Source organism: Lepidochelys kempii, chromosome 6 (assembly GCF_965140265.1).
Source record: "Lepidochelys kempii isolate rLepKem1 chromosome 6, rLepKem1.hap2, whole genome shotgun sequence".
In the NCBI taxonomy this organism is placed as follows: Eukaryota; Metazoa; Chordata; order Testudines; family Cheloniidae; genus Lepidochelys; species Lepidochelys kempii.
Window position 1 is genome coordinate 49657645 of NC_133261.1, and position 19960 is coordinate 49677604.

Consider the following 19960-nt stretch of genomic DNA (forward strand, 5'->3'; position numbering starts at 1 on the left):
TACTTGTGATCTGCTTCCGCTTACTTTTGGAAAAATAGTCTGTCTCCATCTTATTGTGACAGTCATTTTTAATGGACTCCGGCACTTATTTACTTCCCTCTGAGTTGAAGGGCCAACTTTTAAAAGAAATTTTCATATGAATTTTATCCCACTTTAGTGTAGGTATTTTCAGAGTCTTATTTCGTATAGCAGTCTTTGAGTGGCATTAGGTAACTGGTAATTAGCTGTCAGAGCTAGAAAAACTGTTTGGTTTGGAATGCCTTTCAAATGACATATCGGAGTTAAACGTGATGATTGAATAAACTCTGTCAGAAGCATATTAATAGCTGTGAACAGGCTATGTACAGTGGCTTCTCTGAATTTAATGGAGTACTTGTGGCACCTTAGAGACTAACCAATTTATTTGAGCATGGTGAGGGAGTGAGAGAACCTGGATTTGTGCTGGAAATGACCCACCTTGATTATCATACACATTGTGAAGAGAGTGGTCACTTTGGATGGGCTATTACCAGCAGGAGAGTGAGTTTGTGTGTGTGTGGGGGGGGGGGGGGGCAGAGGGTGAGAGAACCTGGATTTGTGCTAGAAATGGCCCAACTTTATTATCACTTTAGATAAGCTATTACCAGCAGGACAGTGGGGTGGGAGGGGGTATTGTTTCATGGTCTCTGTGTGTATATAATGTCTTCTGCAGTTTCCACGGTATGCATCCGATGAAGTGAGCTGTAGCTCACGAAAGCTCATGCTCAAATAAATTGGTTAGTCTCTAAGGTGCCACAAGTACTCCTTTTCTTTTTGCAAAGGCAAACTAACATGGCTGTTACTCTGAAATCTGAATTTAATGAATTTCCCACACAAATGCATGTGATAAATTTGGGCTTAATTTTGCCCCTTGATTTGTGAATGCACATCATTGTTATTTGTAGGGCTGTCAATTAATTGCAGTTAACTCTCACGTGATTAACTCAAAAAAATTAATCGTGATAAAAAAAATGTATCGCGATTAATCACAGGTTTAATCGCACTGGTAAACCATAGATTACCAGTTGAAATTTATTAAATATTTTGGATATTTTTCTACATTTTCATGTATATTATATTCTGTGTTGTAATTGAAATCAAAGTGTATATTTTTATTATAAATATTTGCACTGTAAAAATGATAAACAAAAGAAATAGTATTTTTTAATTCACCTCATACGAGTACTGTAGTGTAATCTCTGTCATGAAAGGGCAACTTACAAATGTAGATAGGTATTTTTTGTTACATAACTGCACTCAAAACCAAAACAATATAAAACTCTAGAGCCTACAAGTCCACCCAGTCCTACTTCTTGTTCAGCCAATCACTAAGATAAGCATGTTGGTTTACATTTACAGGAGATGCTGCTGCCCTTTTCTTATTTACTTCACCAGAAAGTGAAAACAGGCATTTGCACGGCACTTTTGTAGTCAGCATTGCAAGGTATTTACGGGCCAGATATGCTAAACATTAGTATGCCCCTTCATGCTTCGGCCACCATTCCAGAGGACATGCTTCCATGCTGATGACACTTGTTAAAAAGAAATGCGTTAATTCAATTTGTGACTGAACTCCTTGGGGGAGAATTGTATGTCCCCTGCTCTGTTTTACCCGCATTCTGCCATGTATTTCATGTTATAGCAGTTTCAGATGATGACCCAGCACATGATATTCATTTTAAGAACACTTTCACTGCAGATTTGACAAAATGCAACAAAGGTACCAATGTGAGATTTCTAACAATAACTACAGCACTTGACCCAAGGTTTAAGAATCTGCAGTGCCTTCCAAAATCTGAGAGGGATGAGGTGTGGAGCATGCTTTCAGAAGTCTTAAAAGAGCAACACTCCAATGCGGAAACTTCAGAACATGAACCACCAAAAAAGAAAATCAACCTTCTGCTGGTGGCATCTGACTCGAATAGTGAAAATGAACATGCGTCAGTCCGCTCTGCTTTGTATTGTTATTGAGCAGAACCCGTTATCAGCATGCACGCATGTCCTCTGGAATGGTGGTTGAAGCATGAAGGGACATATGAATCTTTAGCGCATCTGGCACCTAAATATCTTGCGACGCCGGCTACAGCAGTGCCAGGAGAATGCCTGTTGTCACTTTCAGATGACATTGTAAACAAGAAGCGGGCAGCATTATCTACTGCTGTCAACAAACTTGTTTGTCTGAGAATTTTTCTGAACAAGAAGTAGGACTGAGTTGACTTGCAGGCTCTAAAAATTTACATTGTTTTATATTTGAATGTAGTTTTTTTTTTTTTGGTACATAATTCTAAATTTGTAAGTTCAACTTTCATGAGAAAGTGATTGCACTACAGTACTTGTATCTTTCAATTCACCTAATACTATTCCTTTTGTTTTTTTACAGTACAGATACTTGTAATAAAAAAAAAATATAAAGTGAGCATTGTATACTTTGTATTGTGTTGTAATTGAAATCCATATATTTGAAAATGTAGAAAACATCCAAAAATATTTAAATAAATGGTATTCTGTTATTGTTTAACAGTGCAATTAATAGCGATTAATTTTTTTAATCGTTTGACAGTGCTAATTATTTGATATCCTATTTGTATTGCAATAGCATCCACAGGCACAAGTCAGGGATCTGAGGCTCTATTGTGCTTGGCACTAACACACCCACCCACCACCAGGTGAAAGGAATGTCCCTGCCCCAAAGAAAATGCAACCCAGGTGGATCAGAATGAATCTTGAGATGTCCGTTACAGTGTGTTAGCTGATTGTTGGGTCTGCATGGGTATATCTACATTGCAATAAAAAACCTATGGCGTGGCCATGGCTGGCCCAGGTGGTCAGCTGACTAGGGGTAAGAGAATATAAAATTGCAGTGTAGATGTTCGATCTCAGGTTGGAGCCCAGGCTCTGGGACCCTCGCCGCTCTTGGGGGTCTCAGACCCCTGGCTCCAGCCTGAGCCTGAACATGTACACTGCAGTTTTATAGCCCCACAGCCTGAGTCCTGTGAGCCTGAGTCAGCTGACCAAGGCTCTGAGACTTGGTGCTGCTGGTTTTTTATCACAGTGTAGACATAACTGGAAGTGTATTAAAATATTTCCAGAATATGCCTTCTGTGCTGGTATTTCTTAGTTCTTGCTGTAGGATTTGGATTGAGTATCTTTGCTACCTGAATCATGGCTTTGGAATTTTCACTTATTTGTTGGAGAGTTTTCCATTTTCTAGTAGCCTTTTTCCCCTCCCAGCAACAGAAGCACATACTGTTCCAATGTAAAAGCCAACTATTATTAGCACTGAGTTTTCAAATGTGACCCTGTAATGCGCAGAATGCTGTTTTAGTTAAGCAATAAGGCATGGTAGGATGTATGAATTTAGTGTGTAGTTTGAAGCCTGAGTGCAGCAAAACCAATTATATTAATGTATTAGTAGCCAATAATGCACATCCCTCTGCAACTGCACTATCCTACTCTGGGATCTATTATATGCAGAGCACTCTTCATATTTTTCATTGCCATTCATCAACTGTGAAAGTCAGTTACTACTTGGAAGGATAAAAAGAAATCCTTATGAGTAAGGAATTATCACTGAAAATAGAAGAAGAGTTTGAATGTGTTTCTTGGAGTATTTTAATTGAAATATCCTATGAGGTCTGCTTGCTATCTACACACATTTTTAACATGGACTTTAGAAAAGGAATCTAACTGGGTTGAGCATTCTGCCAGTCTGTCAGTAATGAAGTGCAGTGCCGTGACTCTAGCTTCTCTCTTCCCTCACGAGTTAGTAGTAGCTGGGCTCAGCATGGATGCAGCATACTCCTCGGCAGGTTCGGGTTTCCTAAGGGACTTGCATCCAACCTGTTTCTTTCACTTCCATCCAGAGGATTCAAACTACACAAAGTCAAATCTCCTTTGAGGAGACAGGAGAAGGGCTGTCTGGTAGAAACAAGATCAGTTGACCAGGCATTTCAATACACATTGAAACAGCTGGAGATGCTTTTATGTCATGTCCACATTTAAAATTGTAGCTTAAGTGATGGCAGCTATCGGTGGATCTCCTTCCTCCTCAGTCATTAATATTTCCTGTGGCTGAGACTCCTGCCAGGTAAATTCTCAGCCCTGTAACTGTCAGCATTAGGTTTATAAAGAGGTTGTACATGATGAAATAGAACTTCCTTTTTCTAAAAATTATTAACCCACAAATGCTGAGCAAAATTTGTGAAGAACAAATAAAAAATTATCATCAGTTGCTTCTCTGTTGGTTTTTTTTTTATGTCACTAGTTGTTCTAATTTGTTGCATTATTCATGTGTCTTTTGTAGGAGACCTGAAATAATGGGGTTGCTGTCTCTGTGGGATATGGTGCGCCTGGTGAATATGCTAATCGTATTCAGATTTCTGCGGATTATCCCGAACATGAAGGTGCGTGTACCTTGCTTTTTCCCACTTCCTGAGTTCTCGACTAGTCCAATTATAAAACTTCCTAGAACCTTCTCCGAATAATAACCCTTTTCATCGCGGATGGATTTGATTGCATTGAAGAGGCATCTGAGTTGGGTTTACAACTTGGAAACTCCTCACTCTCAGTCCCCTTCCAGCATGTGGAGTGATGTGGGGGCGGGCTATATACAATGATCTGGTGGTTTGGATGTGGACCCGCAGCCACCAGTCGCCCATCTCTTTTTATGCCAGCGATCGGGGGCCCTGCCTAAGATGGGGGCCTTTGCAAGTTCACAGAGTTGCCCATTGATTAATCTGGACCTGAGTGTAGCTGCGGCAGCATGGGCTAGTAACTCAAGTACAGTCCTGTGAGAGAGCCTCGCTCTGTACTAGGGCAGCTGCCCGAGCTGCCACCCAAGTTGCGGTGGCCACAGTGCTATTTTTAGCACGCTAGTTGGATGAATGCTAGTGCACACATGTTTACCCGAGGTGGAAATTCCAGCTGCATTGTATATGTACCCTATAAGTGACCTTTTGCCTTATGTTCCCACTCTTGAGCACCTGAGTGGATACAACTCCAATGAGGAATTTATAATAGTTTCTAGGTGCTATGTTGGCTCCCCCACCTAATTTCTTTAACAGACCCGGTGTTTGAGGGCCTTGTATGAACGACAAAATCCCCATATAAACAGCAACCTAGATGAGACAATCACTTTGTTTTCACTTGCAGTCTAGGTCAGGATTTGAACGCAGATTCGCAAAGGTGAAATGCCTGTGCACTGATCCTTGTAACTGAAATTACTTCCCATATCCTCATACCCAACCCTACTTACTTACAACCCAGGCCCAATTTCACCTCAGGTTCAAAGAGCTGATTCAGTATATGGAAATTTTTCCATTAAAAGTGCAAATCTTACTTATTTCTGGCTTGCAGTGACTCTGTAGCTGTATGGGTCCCAGGATATTAGAGAGACAAGGTGGGTGAGGTAATTTCTTTTGTTGGACCAACTTCTGTCAGTGACAGAGGCTAGCTTTTGAGCCACACTGAGCTCTTCAGGTCTGGGAAAGGTACTCCGAGCTGAAGAAGAGCTCTGTGTGGCTCAAAAGCTTTTCTCTCTCCAACAGAAGTTGGGCCAATAAAAGATAATACCTCACCCACGTTGTCTCTCTTATTTCAGGTTTGTATCAAGTGATGCCAGGATTAACCATTGATGATGATATAGTGTTGCTCTAACATTGAGTCCTTCTAATTCTCTCAGCACTCTGGTCAGTTCAAAGCTTTGGTCCTGGACAACAGAGGGTAGTGCATAGCAAACGAGCCTGCTGTAGAAAGGCAAAAACAGCCAATATTTGGAGCTGTACACCTGGAAATAGTGAAGCTGCTTATAGCAGTGGTGAGTTCATATGAGGGACAGATCAGCCAGGGAACAATCTGGCTCAGCCTTGTTGCTTGTCATACCCATATGGTATGCTGAGCTAGTACCAGACTGTAGACTGCACCTGGGAAGAAAGCAGGCTTGGGTAGTTCCAAGAGAGACATTACCCTATTCAGAATTGGGTGAGGTCTGTCTGGCTGCCTAGGCTGGGAGATCCCTGGAGCCTTTGCATGACAGCTGCTGTGGAGACTATTTTGTACTTGCATCCCAGTTCAGTAAAACAAATGTTTAGCTAATGTCAGGGTGAAGTGCAAACTGGAAAGTGAGGAAGTGTGGTCTAATGGTTTAGACATGGGACCAAGAGTTGGGAGTTGTGGGCTCCATTCCTGGCTCACCTACGGTCACCGTCTGACTTTGGGTAAGTCACTTAAGGTGTTTGCCTCAGTTTCCCAGTCTGTAATTTTGACAGAAATGACAATTTCCTGCAGTATCCTTGGTTATGAAATTTATGTATTATTCTGGGCTGGGATTGTCTAAAACTCTTTGGAGTGGGGGGGAGAGGTAACCTGTGTAACTCCTGGGAGTACAAAAGACTATTGAAAATGTGCCAGACAAGTGTGGACTTTTGGGACAATAAACGTTAAGTGGATTTTCTTCAGATTCGCTAGGGAGAGGTTAATGCAAATTCCACAACTCTGGTTATGCAAAACCCCAGCCTTTTGAAGTTTTGCCCTGAATTGGTGTTTGTTTGCTTATTTACCTGTTAATGAAGGCCGAGATCACATGTCCAAGCCATTTAAAGAAACGGCTGTTCTGCCCAGTCCAAGGGAATGGGGGGGACCCAGTTGTGGCTGCCCTTGGCTGGAGCTGGGGCGACCTATGGTAGGGTTTTTCGCATGTGTATAGGTTCTTTTATTGATTCAGTATGTTTTCTCTGTAGTCTGTTTACCTTAAGAATAGGTGTGTTTACTTAGATGGAGCTGTGTGGTAACATAACTGGCAGTACACTTCAGAGAAAAAGCAAAGTGCAGATACTGGCCTGTTAAGGCAATCTGGTTTGCTGGGGATATCACAGTGAAACCCAAGGAGCTGTGGAACCCCCAGTCAGGAGGGAGAAAGACAAGGGTCTCTGCTGAAGACAGATGATGGCTGGGAGCTTGAAAGCTTTAAGTAGATACCCTGGAAGGACCACAGAGGGGGAATACAGGTGCAGTCACTGTGAAACTGTGACAGGACTATAGTAATAGCATCCACCTCACAAGAGTATATGACTTCATTCATTAACTGTACTTAGTATGTGGAGATTGTACTGTATGACTGGAGAATTGCTAACATAGTTCCCATTTTTAAGAAAGGAAAAAAACGTTATCCAGGTAACTACAGGCCTGTTAGTTTGACCTCTGTAGTCTGCAAGGTCTTGGAAAACATTTTGAAGGAGAAAGTAGTTAAGGACATTGAGGTCAATGGTAAATGGGACAAAATACAACATGGTTTTACAAAATGTAGATCGTGCCAAACCAACCTGATCTCCTTTTCTGAGAAAGTAACAGATTTTTTTAGACAAAGGAAACGCAGTGGATCTAATTTACCTAGATTTCAGTAAGGCATTTGATACGGTGCCACATGGGGAATTATTAGTTAAATTGGAAAAGATGGGGATCAATATGAAAATTGAAAGGTGGATAAGGAATTGGTTAAAGGGGAGACTACAATGGGTCCTACTGAAAGGTGAACTGTCAGGTTGGAGGGAGGTTACCAGTGGAGTTCCTCAGTGATCGGTTTTGGAACCAATCTTATTTAATCTTTTTATTACTGACCTTGGCACAAAAAGTGGGAGTGCACGAATAAAGTTTGCAGATGATGCAAAGCTGGGAGGTATTGCCAGTTTAGAGAAGGACTGGGATATCATACAGGAGGATCTGGATGACCTTGTAAACTGGTGTAATAGTAATAGGATGAAATTTAATAGTGAGAAATGTAAGGTCATGCATTTAGGGATTAATAACAAGAATTTTAGTTATAAGCTGGGGACGCATCAATTAGAAGTAATGGAGGAGGAGAAGGACCTTGGAGTATTGGTTGACCTCAGGATGACTATGAGCCGCCAACGTGATGTGGCCGTGAAAAAAGCTAATACGGTCTTGGGATGCATCAGGCGAGGTATTTCCAATAGAGATAAGGAGGTGTTAGTACCGTTATACAAGGCACTGGCGAGACCTCATCTGGAATACTGTGTGCAGTTCTGGTCTCCCGTGTTTAAGAAGGATGAATTCAAACTGGAATAGGTACAGAGAAGGGTTACTAGGATGATCTGAGGAATGGAAAACCTGTCTTATGAAAGGAGATTCAAGGAGCTTGGCTTGTTTAGCCTAACCAAAAGAAGGTTGAGGGGAGATATGATTGCTCTCTATATCAGAGGGATAAATACCGGAGAGGGAGAGGAATTATTTAAGCTCAGTACCAATGTGGACACAAGAACAAATGGATATAAACTGGCCATCGGGAAGTTTAGACTTGAAATTAGATGAAGGTTTCTAACCATCAGAGGAGTAAAGTTCTGGAATAGCCTTCCAAGGGAAGCAGTGGGGACAAAAGACCTTTCTGGCTTCAAGATTAAACTGGATAAATTTATGGAGGAGATGGTATGATGGGATAACATGATTTTGGCAATTAATTGATCTTTAAATATTCATGGTAAATAGGCCCAATGGCCTGTAATGGGATGTTAGATGGGGTGGGATCTGAGTTACTACAGAGAATTCTTTCCTGTGTATCTGGCTGGTGAATCTTGCCCATATGCTCAGGGTTCAGCTGATCTCCATATTTGGAGTTGGGAAGGAATTTTCCTCCAGGGCAGATTGGAAGAGGCCCTGGGGGTTTTTCGCCTTCCTCTGTAGCATGGGGCATGGGTCACTTGCTGGAGGATTCTCTGCACTTTGAAGTCTTTAAACCATGATGAGAGGACTTCAGTAGCTCAGACATAGGTGAGAGGTTTATCGCAGGAGTGGGTGGGAGAGATTCTGTGGCCTGCATTGTGCAGGAGGTCAGACTAGATGATCATAATGGTCCCTTCTGACCTTAATATCTATGAATCTATTAATCTGTGAGATCCGTGGATGAAAATCACTATTATTTATATTATCGTAGCAGCTAGGAGTCCCAGGCATGAGTCAGGACCTCACTGTACTAGATGCTGTAGTAGAAGTGCAAAGTATTTAACTGCACTTCATTTTCCCAGCCTGCCATCATTCTATATCATTTTAGTTACAATAGATTAATGGGGCTTAAAAAATGTATAATAAAATATTGATAAGAATTCTGTGTTTTGTTTTAGTTCATGGCTTTGGTTGCCAGTACATTGCTGGATCTGGTGAAAAACTTAAGAGCCTTTGCAGGGCTGCTGGTGGTGAGTTACAATTCGAGATTGTCAGTCTTTCTGTAATATGCTGCAGTCTAGGGTACACTTTCAACAGAGTAAACCAGCGAAGGTACATGCATTGTCCCCACTAACAATAGCAGAAACTACATGACTAATTTTCATGAAACAGCACATCAGATATTTGCTTCCAAGTGTTTATCCTGCCCCCTAGCAGTGCAACCCTTCCTTATGGGATCAACAAACTAGCTGATTATTATATGTGGAGCTGGTAGCAACTTTCCATTATAAGACCCTCTGTTCAGTTACTTATAACTTTACAAAACTTTAAGCATTCAGGCTGAAATTTCCTGTCCTGGGTTTCTGCCTCAGGCTTTTTAATTTTTTTTTAAGTTTCAGCTGAAACAGTTCAGCCATGTCCAAGAAGAAGGTTAAGGAAATATACGTTATCCACATTAAAAACCACCCTAACCAACTAGAGCCCTGCGCAGATACAAAGTTTATATCTGTGGATATAAAGCGGATATCTGTGGAGTTGCAGGGCTCTACCAGGAACCACAGCGGCGAAAGCAGCAGCACGTCAGGCCTCGGTTCACAGGAGCCAACGTCCAGCCCGGGCAGCTCCTCCAGCATGACCGTAGTGTCCCCAGCCCTGCCCACTGGGGCTGGCACCAGGTTCACCAGCAGCTGTCCCTGGTTGCGCTAGAGTGTGCAAGCAGGTCGCATGCTCTCGGCCAGAGATACACGCAGTCTCTGCCCTAAGGAGCTTACAGTCTGAGACCGATCTTGCGATAGGCTGAGCACCCTCAACCATCATTAATTTCAAATATTTTTGTTTAAGTTGGAGTTGAGGATGCTCAGTTGATCTCCTTGGATGATGAGGTCTTATTACATTTGTTGTTGAGTTGAGACTTATTTTTTCCAACGTTAGTCTGCAACATATACTGTTAGTATCATGTTAATTATTTTTTGGCCCGTTTCTCTTTTGAGTGTTTACTGTATATATTAGAGTTAATTTCATAGCTGGTGTTACAGGGAATAAAACTGATTGATTATTGCTAAGCCAGATGCCCCACCTAGTGGCAGACTGTGGATGTGTAGCATCAACTGGATCCAACATGTTTAAAATCCTCTTGTGTGTAGCTCAAAGTATAATATCCTTTTCCTTCCTGGGACTTTTTAAATAACAATATAGAAACATGAGAACTGAAATTATCCTGGCATTTTCACTAGAAAGCTCATGTTGTCTCAAGCCAGCCTAGTAGCAAGTGATGCTTTCTTCAGTAAGAATTGTAAAGCATTGACAACTCTCTGAAGGTTATTTCTAGGGCAACTCCTGACATAAGGTAAAATTTTCAAAAGTACATGAGTGATTTCAAAACATAAGTCCCATTTTCAAAAGGCACATAGTGCTCATTGATAATCAGTGGGAGCTGGTCCTTTTTCAAAATGGGAATTATGCTCCTAAGTCACTGAAACACTTTTGAAAATTTAACTTTAGCACAATTACAGCGGTGCTTTTACAGAGGTTTCTGATTAAATATAAATAGCTGATTTAAATTTGGCCATAGCTTAGGTTTGGTAGAAGCTTGCTTTTAGGAAACCTAAGTCCAACAGCAATCTTCCCATAACTTTTTAAAAATCGCAATAGAAATTGTTTTTAACCGCCACTCCTCTGTAGTGTTTGCAGTTCAGCCATCACCACACTGAGAACCAGAAGGTGAAACTTTTCATAAAGAAAAGTGACTTCATCAGTTTTTTTTAACAATTCCCCACTGAATGGACTATAGAGAGAAAGCATACAGCATAGAGTGAAAAATAAGTGTGCTTTAAAAAGTTTTCACTTTTAATAACCCATGGCATTGTTTTAAACAAATTCCGTTACCTCCGTTACTCCATGAGTTTTAAGTTGATTGTATTCTTTTTAACATTGAATGGTCTCTGAGTAGCTTACCTTACAACACCCTAAGTTAGTTTTTGAGTATTTTAGTGACTAATGTTAATGTGTATTCCTTTCCAGGTGGTTTTCTATGCGTTTGCTATAACTGGCATAGTGCTATTTAAAGGTGCTGTTGTTCCTATGGGAAATATCAGGTAAGGCTTTACTCTAAATGTTCAGTATTTGGAAAGATCCTCTTGGTTTTTTAAACCCCACTGTATACCTCTGTTCTTATCTCCCTGAACTCTTTGATAAGTACCTCCATCCTCAGTCTCCTCTTCTGTACGCTCCTCACTATTATAGTATAATTTTTAATTTGTGGTGGGCCAAGAATCTTTGACTTTCTTACTGTGAGCCCCTTGATTTTCCCTCCTTATCTTTCTCTTCCTTTCTCTCCAGTCTGTCACTAACCTCTTAAATCTTGCAGGTTTTCCTCCCCTGCTCACTATTCTATCCTTCCAACTTCCCATCACTGTTTTGAGTCTCCAGGAATGCTCATCCCCATCTTGGAAATTTCAGACCCCTTTTCTGCTTTCTCTCTAACTAGAGCTCCCTTTCTGCCTGTGAGAAGGTACTCAACTCAATGGAAGCATTCTACCTATAGAACAGTGTCTAGCATGTTATAATAACATTGCACTCTAATTTCATTGTAGTGTTGTCAATGCAACATCTGGTAACAGCACCTTGCAGTGTGGGACCTACGAGCAGTTGGAGTATTGGCCAAACAACTTTGATGACTTTGCTGTGAGTCTGGTTGCTAGTGGAATATGTTCTGTGTTTTCTGAAGATGTCTAAATAGTGACAGTTAGTGCAATAACCACTCAGCCTCTGTTTCATCTTGTTGCTTAGGCTGCGGTAGTAACTCTCTGGGATATCATGGTGGTGAACAATTGGCAAGTTTTCCTGGATGCATTTTCAAGATACTCAAGTCCGTAAGTAATAAAACTGGTACCTAAGGAGACCCTCCATTGGGGGTATTATCCTGTGTTCTATTCAACATAGTTCTTCAAAGTAAATGGGCAGAAACTATAGACAGAGTTCACTTCTTATGATCTGGGAACAGGAATTACATATGAAATTACTGCCTGCCTGCTGCTATCCCGAGTTGCGTCTCTTCAAATCCACCCAAGTATCTAGTAACCAAAGCTTGTCACTTAATGGACAGCTGTTTATTTGTCTATGTAAATTCATAGTCTCAGTCCAATGTCCAGTGGGCATCACATTTAGCAATAATTTGGAATCTTTGTTGGCAGTTGACTTGACCCAGAATTGAATTGACCATGGAGATTGGACTCCATATGAGTTTGCTTCACCCACCTTTGCTCCTTCATGGCCAACCTTGAGATGTGTTGGTAGATCGCTGTGGGGAAGCTTGTGTTGCTGCTGTATCAGTTCTGTGGATAAACGGAGGTGTTCAGTCTCGTGTGGTGTCAGTCTAGCATCTTTCATTTGCATTAAATAAACATAGGTAAAGTTTAAGAATCTTGATTTTTCTTTAAGTTAATTTTCCCTTCCTTTGGTGTCCCAATTGGTTAAAGCACAATGCGCTATACCGTGGTAGATTTGCCATTGACTTTGGTAGAGCCAAGATTTCACTTCATATTTCATTTTCAGAATTCAGACTCAGAAATTGATGTGATATCAGTGTGTATTTGTGTGACGGGTGGTTGGGGATGGATTCTGATGAAGGACAGTACATTTATCTCTCAACTGATTGAGATCCAAACTTAACAAATGGTTTCTCCCAGACAACTGTTTTATTTATGAAAATGGTGCAGCTTTTCACAGGGAAAAATGTAAGTCCACAGCTATGAACTTTCATGGCTTTTTAAGGGATGGAGGCATTGGATAATCATTTTCATTATAAGGTGGAATTGTTAGTCTCATAATATTGTACACATCTTTATTTTTTGTCTTTTTAATATCCTCCTTCTCCAGGTGGTCAAAGGTCTATTTTGTAGCCTGGTGGCTAATTTCCTCTGTCATTTGGGTCAATTTGTTCGTAGCCTTACTTCTGGAGGTAAGGGAATGAGTTTTATCTGTAGATTCTTGAAAGGTGTGAGAATTTTTATGCAGATCTATTGGAAGTAGAGTTTTTGCCATTATGTGAAGTTGAGCACTCAGTGATGGAATAAATCCAAAGCCTGTCCAGGTGTAAGAGGACATCTAGTGATAAGAGTAATTATGGACATAATTTAATTAACTTTAGAGAATATTGTCCATCCAATACCCTTTAATGGGAATGAAAAGAGAACAGTTATTATTAACATGAATTGTCCCAACTATTCTTGTGTATGTTTGGTCACCCTTGGCACACGAGAACTGTATTAAGCTGGAGGGTGTATTTTCTGGATGGGGTCATACAAAGCAAAGTCCTGCTTACTTTGTGTAGATGTTAAAGACTCCAGAGCACTCACTGCAAGAGTAAGTATTTTTCCTAGAGTCTTTTGGACTGCATTTTTCATGCTCCCTTGTTGTATGATATACTATTTGCTGGTTGGTCATCACTATCTGCCCCAGAGCTGGTTTGCATTTTATTGGTGCTGAATGATTTCAGTTTGTAAACAGCTTTGGAGGGTATAAATGTACGGTGTTCTTATTTACTATATAAGAGCCACAGACTTGCCTGTGTGCTGTACTGTACTGTACTGTGTGTCTCTAGTACTAATCACCTAGGCTGCAGGTTTGTGGTGGCCATGCCCATTGCAGAGAGAGCTGGCTCTATAGGATTCCAGAAAAAGCTATTCCTCGTTTGAAGAGGCTGTGCCATGATTTTCCACTCCTGCAGAGGCACTGAGGTCAAGTCCAGAGAGGCTGGCCTGATTTAAAGAGGTTGCCTTCTAAAGCATGGTGATGATGAAGCAGGTTTTAAAGATGGTGCTGAAATCAGTATATAAAAATATTGTCATGACAAGCTTGCAGCTTTACCAGTACTTGCCTCTGCATCCTTTCTGGAAGGCTAAATAGCTACAAAATAGACTCTGGAGTGCCAACATCAAGTCCGAGCCTTATCTGCGAGCGTACGGGAAGGTATTCTACCCTTGGGGACCAGCCCAGCAGAGAGATCCATTGACTTTTTTTCTGCGGATTTGGGGCATAGATCTGGTGTAATGGCTTGGATGTGGCACTGTGTGGCAGGAAACTTTGTTTCTGCATGAGTTGTCCATCTACCTCTTGTCATTGTGTAAATCAAAGCAAGCAAAGAGACAAGCCCGAAAATCATTCCTTCTTTGATAAAGCTGTGACATTTTAACTTGAAGTAAGTCAAAGAAATTGCTTTTCAGCCGGGGGGAACCTAAGCAGGTGAACGCTAGCAGGGACATTTTAAAAATGTGGATGTTTAAATCAGGGAATGCAGTTTGTACAGTGTATTGAACCCAGGAGTCCTTTAGTCCCTCTGCTCTATTTTTACCTCCACCATCTCACTGTGTGACCATGAGCAAGGTACTCATCCCTGTTTCAGGCACAGAAACGTAAACAGTGATTTACCTCGAAGCGTTGTGTTGAAGTGTTAAGTTAATTCAGTGAAGTGCAGAAGGAATATTTTTATTATTTGGTATTTTGGTTTATTATTATGTACCTCATATATATGTATAACTGGCTCGAAGAACATTTCTGTTCTGGGCTTTAGGGGGATTTATAAAAACTAAACCACGGGGAAAATATAAAACGTTATGTCTAAAGATGCTAAAACTAGCCTTTTATTTTCTTTCTCCTTCCAATTCCAGAACTTTATTCACAAGTGGGACCGTCACTCCCATCGGCAGTCTCTCTCAGAAATTGAATACCAGACAACGGTGGAATTAATGTTCAGGTGAGTCACATTAGGACTAGGTGGATAATAGCCTATTTTTAAGGATGCTAATGTCCTTTTCAAAGACAGCGTTCCAGGTGGGAACAGGGTTTGCTTCAAGCCTGGTGAGTAAGAGTACAAATCTTTTAGCTATTAGCCGGGAGCAGTCCTGAAAGTGCTTTACCTATGCCTGCCCTGCCCTGGCTTAATAGCCTAACCTTTTGGAACATTCCATAATATGATGCTGGGAGAAGAGGTGCTAATAATGAAGGACTACTCTGGGTGGGAAGGGTAAAACAATCCACATTCTTGGCTTTGTGTTCGACTGTGGGTGGAGAGTTGATCGTGTTGCATAAGTAGAACTTGTGGTACAGATTTAATGTGCAATGGCTTCACTGGGAGCATGTTCTCATTTGACAAGTTTTTTTTCAGGAAAGCACATCCATTGACCTCAGTTATGTTGTACTGCATGCAGGAAATTGCTTTCCTTCTCCTTATGGGAAAACAGCTGCTGGTTTCTATGACACGTCTGTAGTGTAGAAGGATGGATCACTTGGAACTGGATGCATCATTAGGAAGCATCAGCCTGTTGTAATTGTAATTCTCTTCGTCAGTCTTGAAATAAGGATGTTATATCTCAGTAAAAAAATGTTGAAAAATCCCCTTTGCTGCCCTAAGCAACTTATGCGTTTTTCTTTGTAGGGATGTTTTGGAAGAACCTACAGAGGAAGAGCTGATGGAAAAACTGCACCAGCATCCACACCTGCAACTGTGTAGATGACAGATTGATGGGAGGACCAGTTTATTTATGCCTTTTTTTGCAATAAGGTTGTCAGCTGGAGGACTGATTATTGCAGTGAAATTGAATGTATTTTCTGTAAAGTGCTGTTAACCTGAAAGCTTACAGGAAAGCATGTAACATTTTAGTTGGCATTTTGATTTTACTCTTGAACACCACCTACAATGCAGAGAACTGCAGGGAGAACTTTTTTTTTTTTAAATAATCTGCTCCTTTTTTAAAAAAAACATTAAATTCTTCTAATGTGACTTGATTTTAGTCATTTTATGGGAATATGCAGCTGTTATTTTTTTAAGTGTCAGGACAAGGAGTTGTAGACCATTTTATTTGATTTTTTTTTAAAAGAGTATTAAAGAGAATATTAAAATGACAGTGCACTTTAATGCAAACACTTCTAACCACTATGCTTGCTGCTTTTTTGTACCATAAATAATGGAACTGCCTATTTTGGCATTCAGTGTGTGCCAAGGACCGTGCTTTGAAATTCTTGAATGAATTAGGCAGAGTCATGCTCTAGATTCTCAGCCTTTTTGTAATAAGGGAGATCGAAACACTATTTTTATTGAAATATGATGCCAGCATTCTTTTATTTACTAAATGTTCATAGTTGTACAATCCTGTTCAAAAGTTCAGGTCGAAGGTGGAGATAGTCTGTATCACAGTTTCCTTTTTTTGGCCGGTGTTAAGGGCTGTGCCCATGTGGTGATTGCATTATATTGATAACATTATCAAGGTCAGTATAATTTTGGATGGAACAAACGTGCCCTTGTTTTACAATCTGGAATAATTAAGCTCTACTTCAGAGAAAATATGCTCATGTTGTTTTGAAAATGAGCTCTTCCTTTTTGCATTCTGACAAGTCTTGTTTTCCCTGGATTCATATTGAGCCACAATTTGTTTACTTTTGCAAGAATTTTAGTGGAAATCCTGTGCAAAATATAGCCATGTATCCACCTTGGGTGGATGGGGAGCAGGCAGTAATGTTCAGGCTTCCCCCTTATAATCTATACCTGTATATAATAAATTGATTTTTAATTCAGGGGAGTGGATTTAGGATAGTATGTGGTACCAAAATCATTTTTTTTTTGAGCTGGATGGGACAAATCCTGCAAGGTACTGGGCTGCCTCATTTCTCACTGTAGTCCATGGAAGCTTGAGGGTGCTTAGAATCATGCAAGATCATATCCTTTGTGCTAGCTGTTTTCCCCAGTTCTGGTTAAACATTTATTGTATCATAGACGTCAGAGATGGGGGGAAGGGCCTATTAGGTCATCTAGTCCATCACCTTAGAATCAACACAGGATTGTTCCCTATTTTCTAGCTTTTTTTCCAATACAGTTCCACAGCAAGACACTCGCACAGTTGAACAGCTTCCACTATCTGATGCATCTCATCAGTAGGAAGTTAGCCTAATTTTTTCTTATTTTAGTGTAAGCCAGTTACTCTTGGTTATCACTCTTTAACCGCATTAAGCATTCATAGAATCATAGAATATCAGGGTTGGAAGGGACCCCTGAAGGTCATCTAGTCCAACCCCCTGCTCGAAGCAGGACCAATTCCCAGTTAAATCATCCCAGCCAGGGCTTTGTCAAGCCTGACCTTAAAAACCTCTAAGGAAGGAGATTCTACCACCTCCCTAGGTAACGCATTCCAGTGTTTCACCACCCTCTTAGTGAAAAAGTTTTTCCTAATATCCAATCTAAACCTCCCCCACTGCAACTTGAGACCATTACTCCTCGTTCTGTCATCTGCTACCATTGAGAACAGTCTAGAGCCATCCTCTTTGGAACCCCCTTTCAGGTAGTTGAAAGCAGCTATCAAATCCCCCCTCATTCTTCTCTTCTGCAGGCTAAACAATCCCAGCTCCCTCAGCCTCTCCTCATAACTCATAATTCCTTTAACTCCGTCTTGTTTCTATACTCTGTATACTTGGTGAATTATGTATGTTCATCCTGCCAAGTGAGCCTGTCCGTTCCTGTATGCTTGGGATGTTCTATTTTGGCTCTTCATGTTTTATTTGGCCATTATGTTCCATTGTTTACCAAAGTAGCATAACTTGGTGTGATATTTGTATAATCTTCATAAATCATGTCTCTTGTATGCAATCCTTGCACATGGACAGATGTGCAGAGAACAGTCTATTTTAGTGCTTGTTTGTTTGTTTATATATTGGACTGGGAATGTAATGCAGAACTACATACAGGAAATAGCGTGTCTAATATAAATTGTACTGTAAGAGGTAAATTACTGTGTGATACAACTCTTATGCTTTAAATGCACAGAGACTTGAATAGAAGTAAAACAGAAGGCTTAATTGGTAAAAATGTCCTTTTTATTCCTTTCTTCCATTTACGTGTTCTAAATGTTGAAGGACCTCATGTGTGGTTTGATCATCTGAAGGGCTGAGCTCTTCCCATGACATGTTGAGCACCTTCCACTCCCATTGATTTCAGTAAGAGTTGAGTGCTCAGCACTTCTTTGGCTCGAACCTATATAGAATTGCTATTTATGCTGTGTTGCATAACCTGGACATAGGTGGTTATTCTTGTTAAGGGTGGGTAGATGAGACACAGACACACACCTGGAAGAAATGACCATTTGAAAGCTTTGGAAAAATGTATTAAAACCATAGTTTGGATTCTCATATGTAAATACAGCAACAAATTTGGTTTTCTATCTTCAGATTTTTTTTCTTCTTGTTTGCTTTCTAGTAAGTACAAAGCTGTTCTGTGGAAATGGCAAAAAAAAAAAAAAAAAATTCATCAGCTCCATTGTAACAAATCCATGACCAAGGGAGAACTTTGACATGTGATTACTTCGCTTGCTTTTGCCACACTAAAAAGCTTTAGTGACAGCAGGATTGTACCCCAGATCTTCCTGTTCCAAAATCAGTAGCCCCTCCCACTTCAGCTTAAGGAAAAACATCTATGCAGCTATTGCAGTATCAGAGTTTAGGGAATAAAGCTGAGAAGTTCTGACTCCATTCAGTAGGAGACAGCACAAGCACGCTGCACTATGGAGACATGTATAAAAGAGATTCTGTTCAGAGCTGCAAATGAGACAGGCAGTATAATTCCCGTTACTATGCACATGTTACAATGCATAGAGAAAAGCCTACCATTAGCAGGTAAAATCATAAGGGATTGATTGAGATGGGGGAAACGGACTTTATAGTTTCTCCACATTTTTATTAATATCTGTACTGTGTTGCTGTGTGTAAATTTTTTTCAGCTGCACAGCTTGCTGCTTTTGGCGAGCATTTATTTTCTAGGTTTTTAGAGCAATATTAAAAATGATTCCCAGTATCCATTAGTTATCCCCAAACTGCAAGGTCAGGTTGGCTTAAACACTTATGTGCTATCTTTTATCCTGTGTAAATTACAGGGTTTATCTTTTCACTTGCTGATAGACCACATGTGCTGGCAGCTGTGCATACTGTTATGGTTTTAGAAGCTGATACTACGGTTTAAAATTCCTTAATCCAGATAGAGCAGAGGTTTTCAAACTGTGGGACATACCCCCTTAGGGGGTGTGGAAGAACTTTTGGGCGGGGGACAAGTGAGGTGGGACCTGGGCCAGGCTCCGCGGGGGAGGGAGTGCCACCTCCACCCCGACTCACCTCAGCAGGCCGCTCAGCCTGTGGGTCCATGGCAACATCTGCCATGGCTGCCGATTTCCGCTCCCGGCAGTCTTTGCATCCAACACTGGCTCCACCCCCAGAGACAGTTGCCCCACCCTGAAAACACGAGTGGGCAGGGGCAGAGGGGCAGGTATTGGCCCTGCCCTAGCAGTGCAGTCTGGCTGCAAGGTAAAAGTAGTCCGGCTGCCACGGAAGCCTTGGCTGTGCCATTGGTAAGTATCTGTGTATTTGAAACTTGCAGGTGTACATAATTTAATTAAAGCTATGTTAAGGTCTCTGTTAGGTGTATGAGTAGGCCATCAGTCTTACCTTTGCATGTGTCTGTTTTTGTCTGGGTTGCCTTTGCATATGTCTGTTTTTGTCTGGGTTGGGGGAGGCAACCAAAAATTGAAACTCAAAGAGGGGCTCAGCTCAAAAATTTGAAAACTGCTGAAATAGAAACTGTTTCAAGTATTCCACCTGCCTCACCTGCATCTTTGCTTTTTATGAAAACCAACCAACCACCCAAAATAAAAGTAGAATGTGTCAACCTGCTCTTCTACTTTTCATAGGGTTTTACCATCTTAACTTGACTGTATGTGGGCCCAATTCAAAGCCT

General features: G+C 40.9%; 1 protein-coding gene across 4 annotated transcripts in view; it reads left to right on the forward strand.

Annotated features, from left to right (window-relative positions):
• TPCN2 (two pore segment channel 2) overlaps positions 1-18404 on the forward strand; it is a 57075-nt gene extending 38671 nt beyond the window's left edge. For all 4 annotated transcript variants that reach the window (XM_073347860.1, XM_073347861.1, XM_073347863.1 and 1 more), the window contains 8 exons: positions 4322-4421; positions 9150-9221; positions 11212-11285; positions 11784-11874; positions 11980-12062; positions 13069-13150; positions 14859-14944; positions 15626-18404. In XM_073347860.1, the coding sequence (XP_073203961.1) occupies positions 4322-4421; positions 9150-9221; positions 11212-11285; positions 11784-11874; positions 11980-12062; positions 13069-13150; positions 14859-14944; positions 15626-15704 (667 nt within the window). In that variant the 3' untranslated portion in view covers positions 15705-18404. The remainder of the gene's footprint in view (positions 1-4321; positions 4422-9149; positions 9222-11211; positions 11286-11783; positions 11875-11979; positions 12063-13068; positions 13151-14858; positions 14945-15625) is intronic.
• Positions 18405-19960: the final 1556 nt, after the last annotated feature.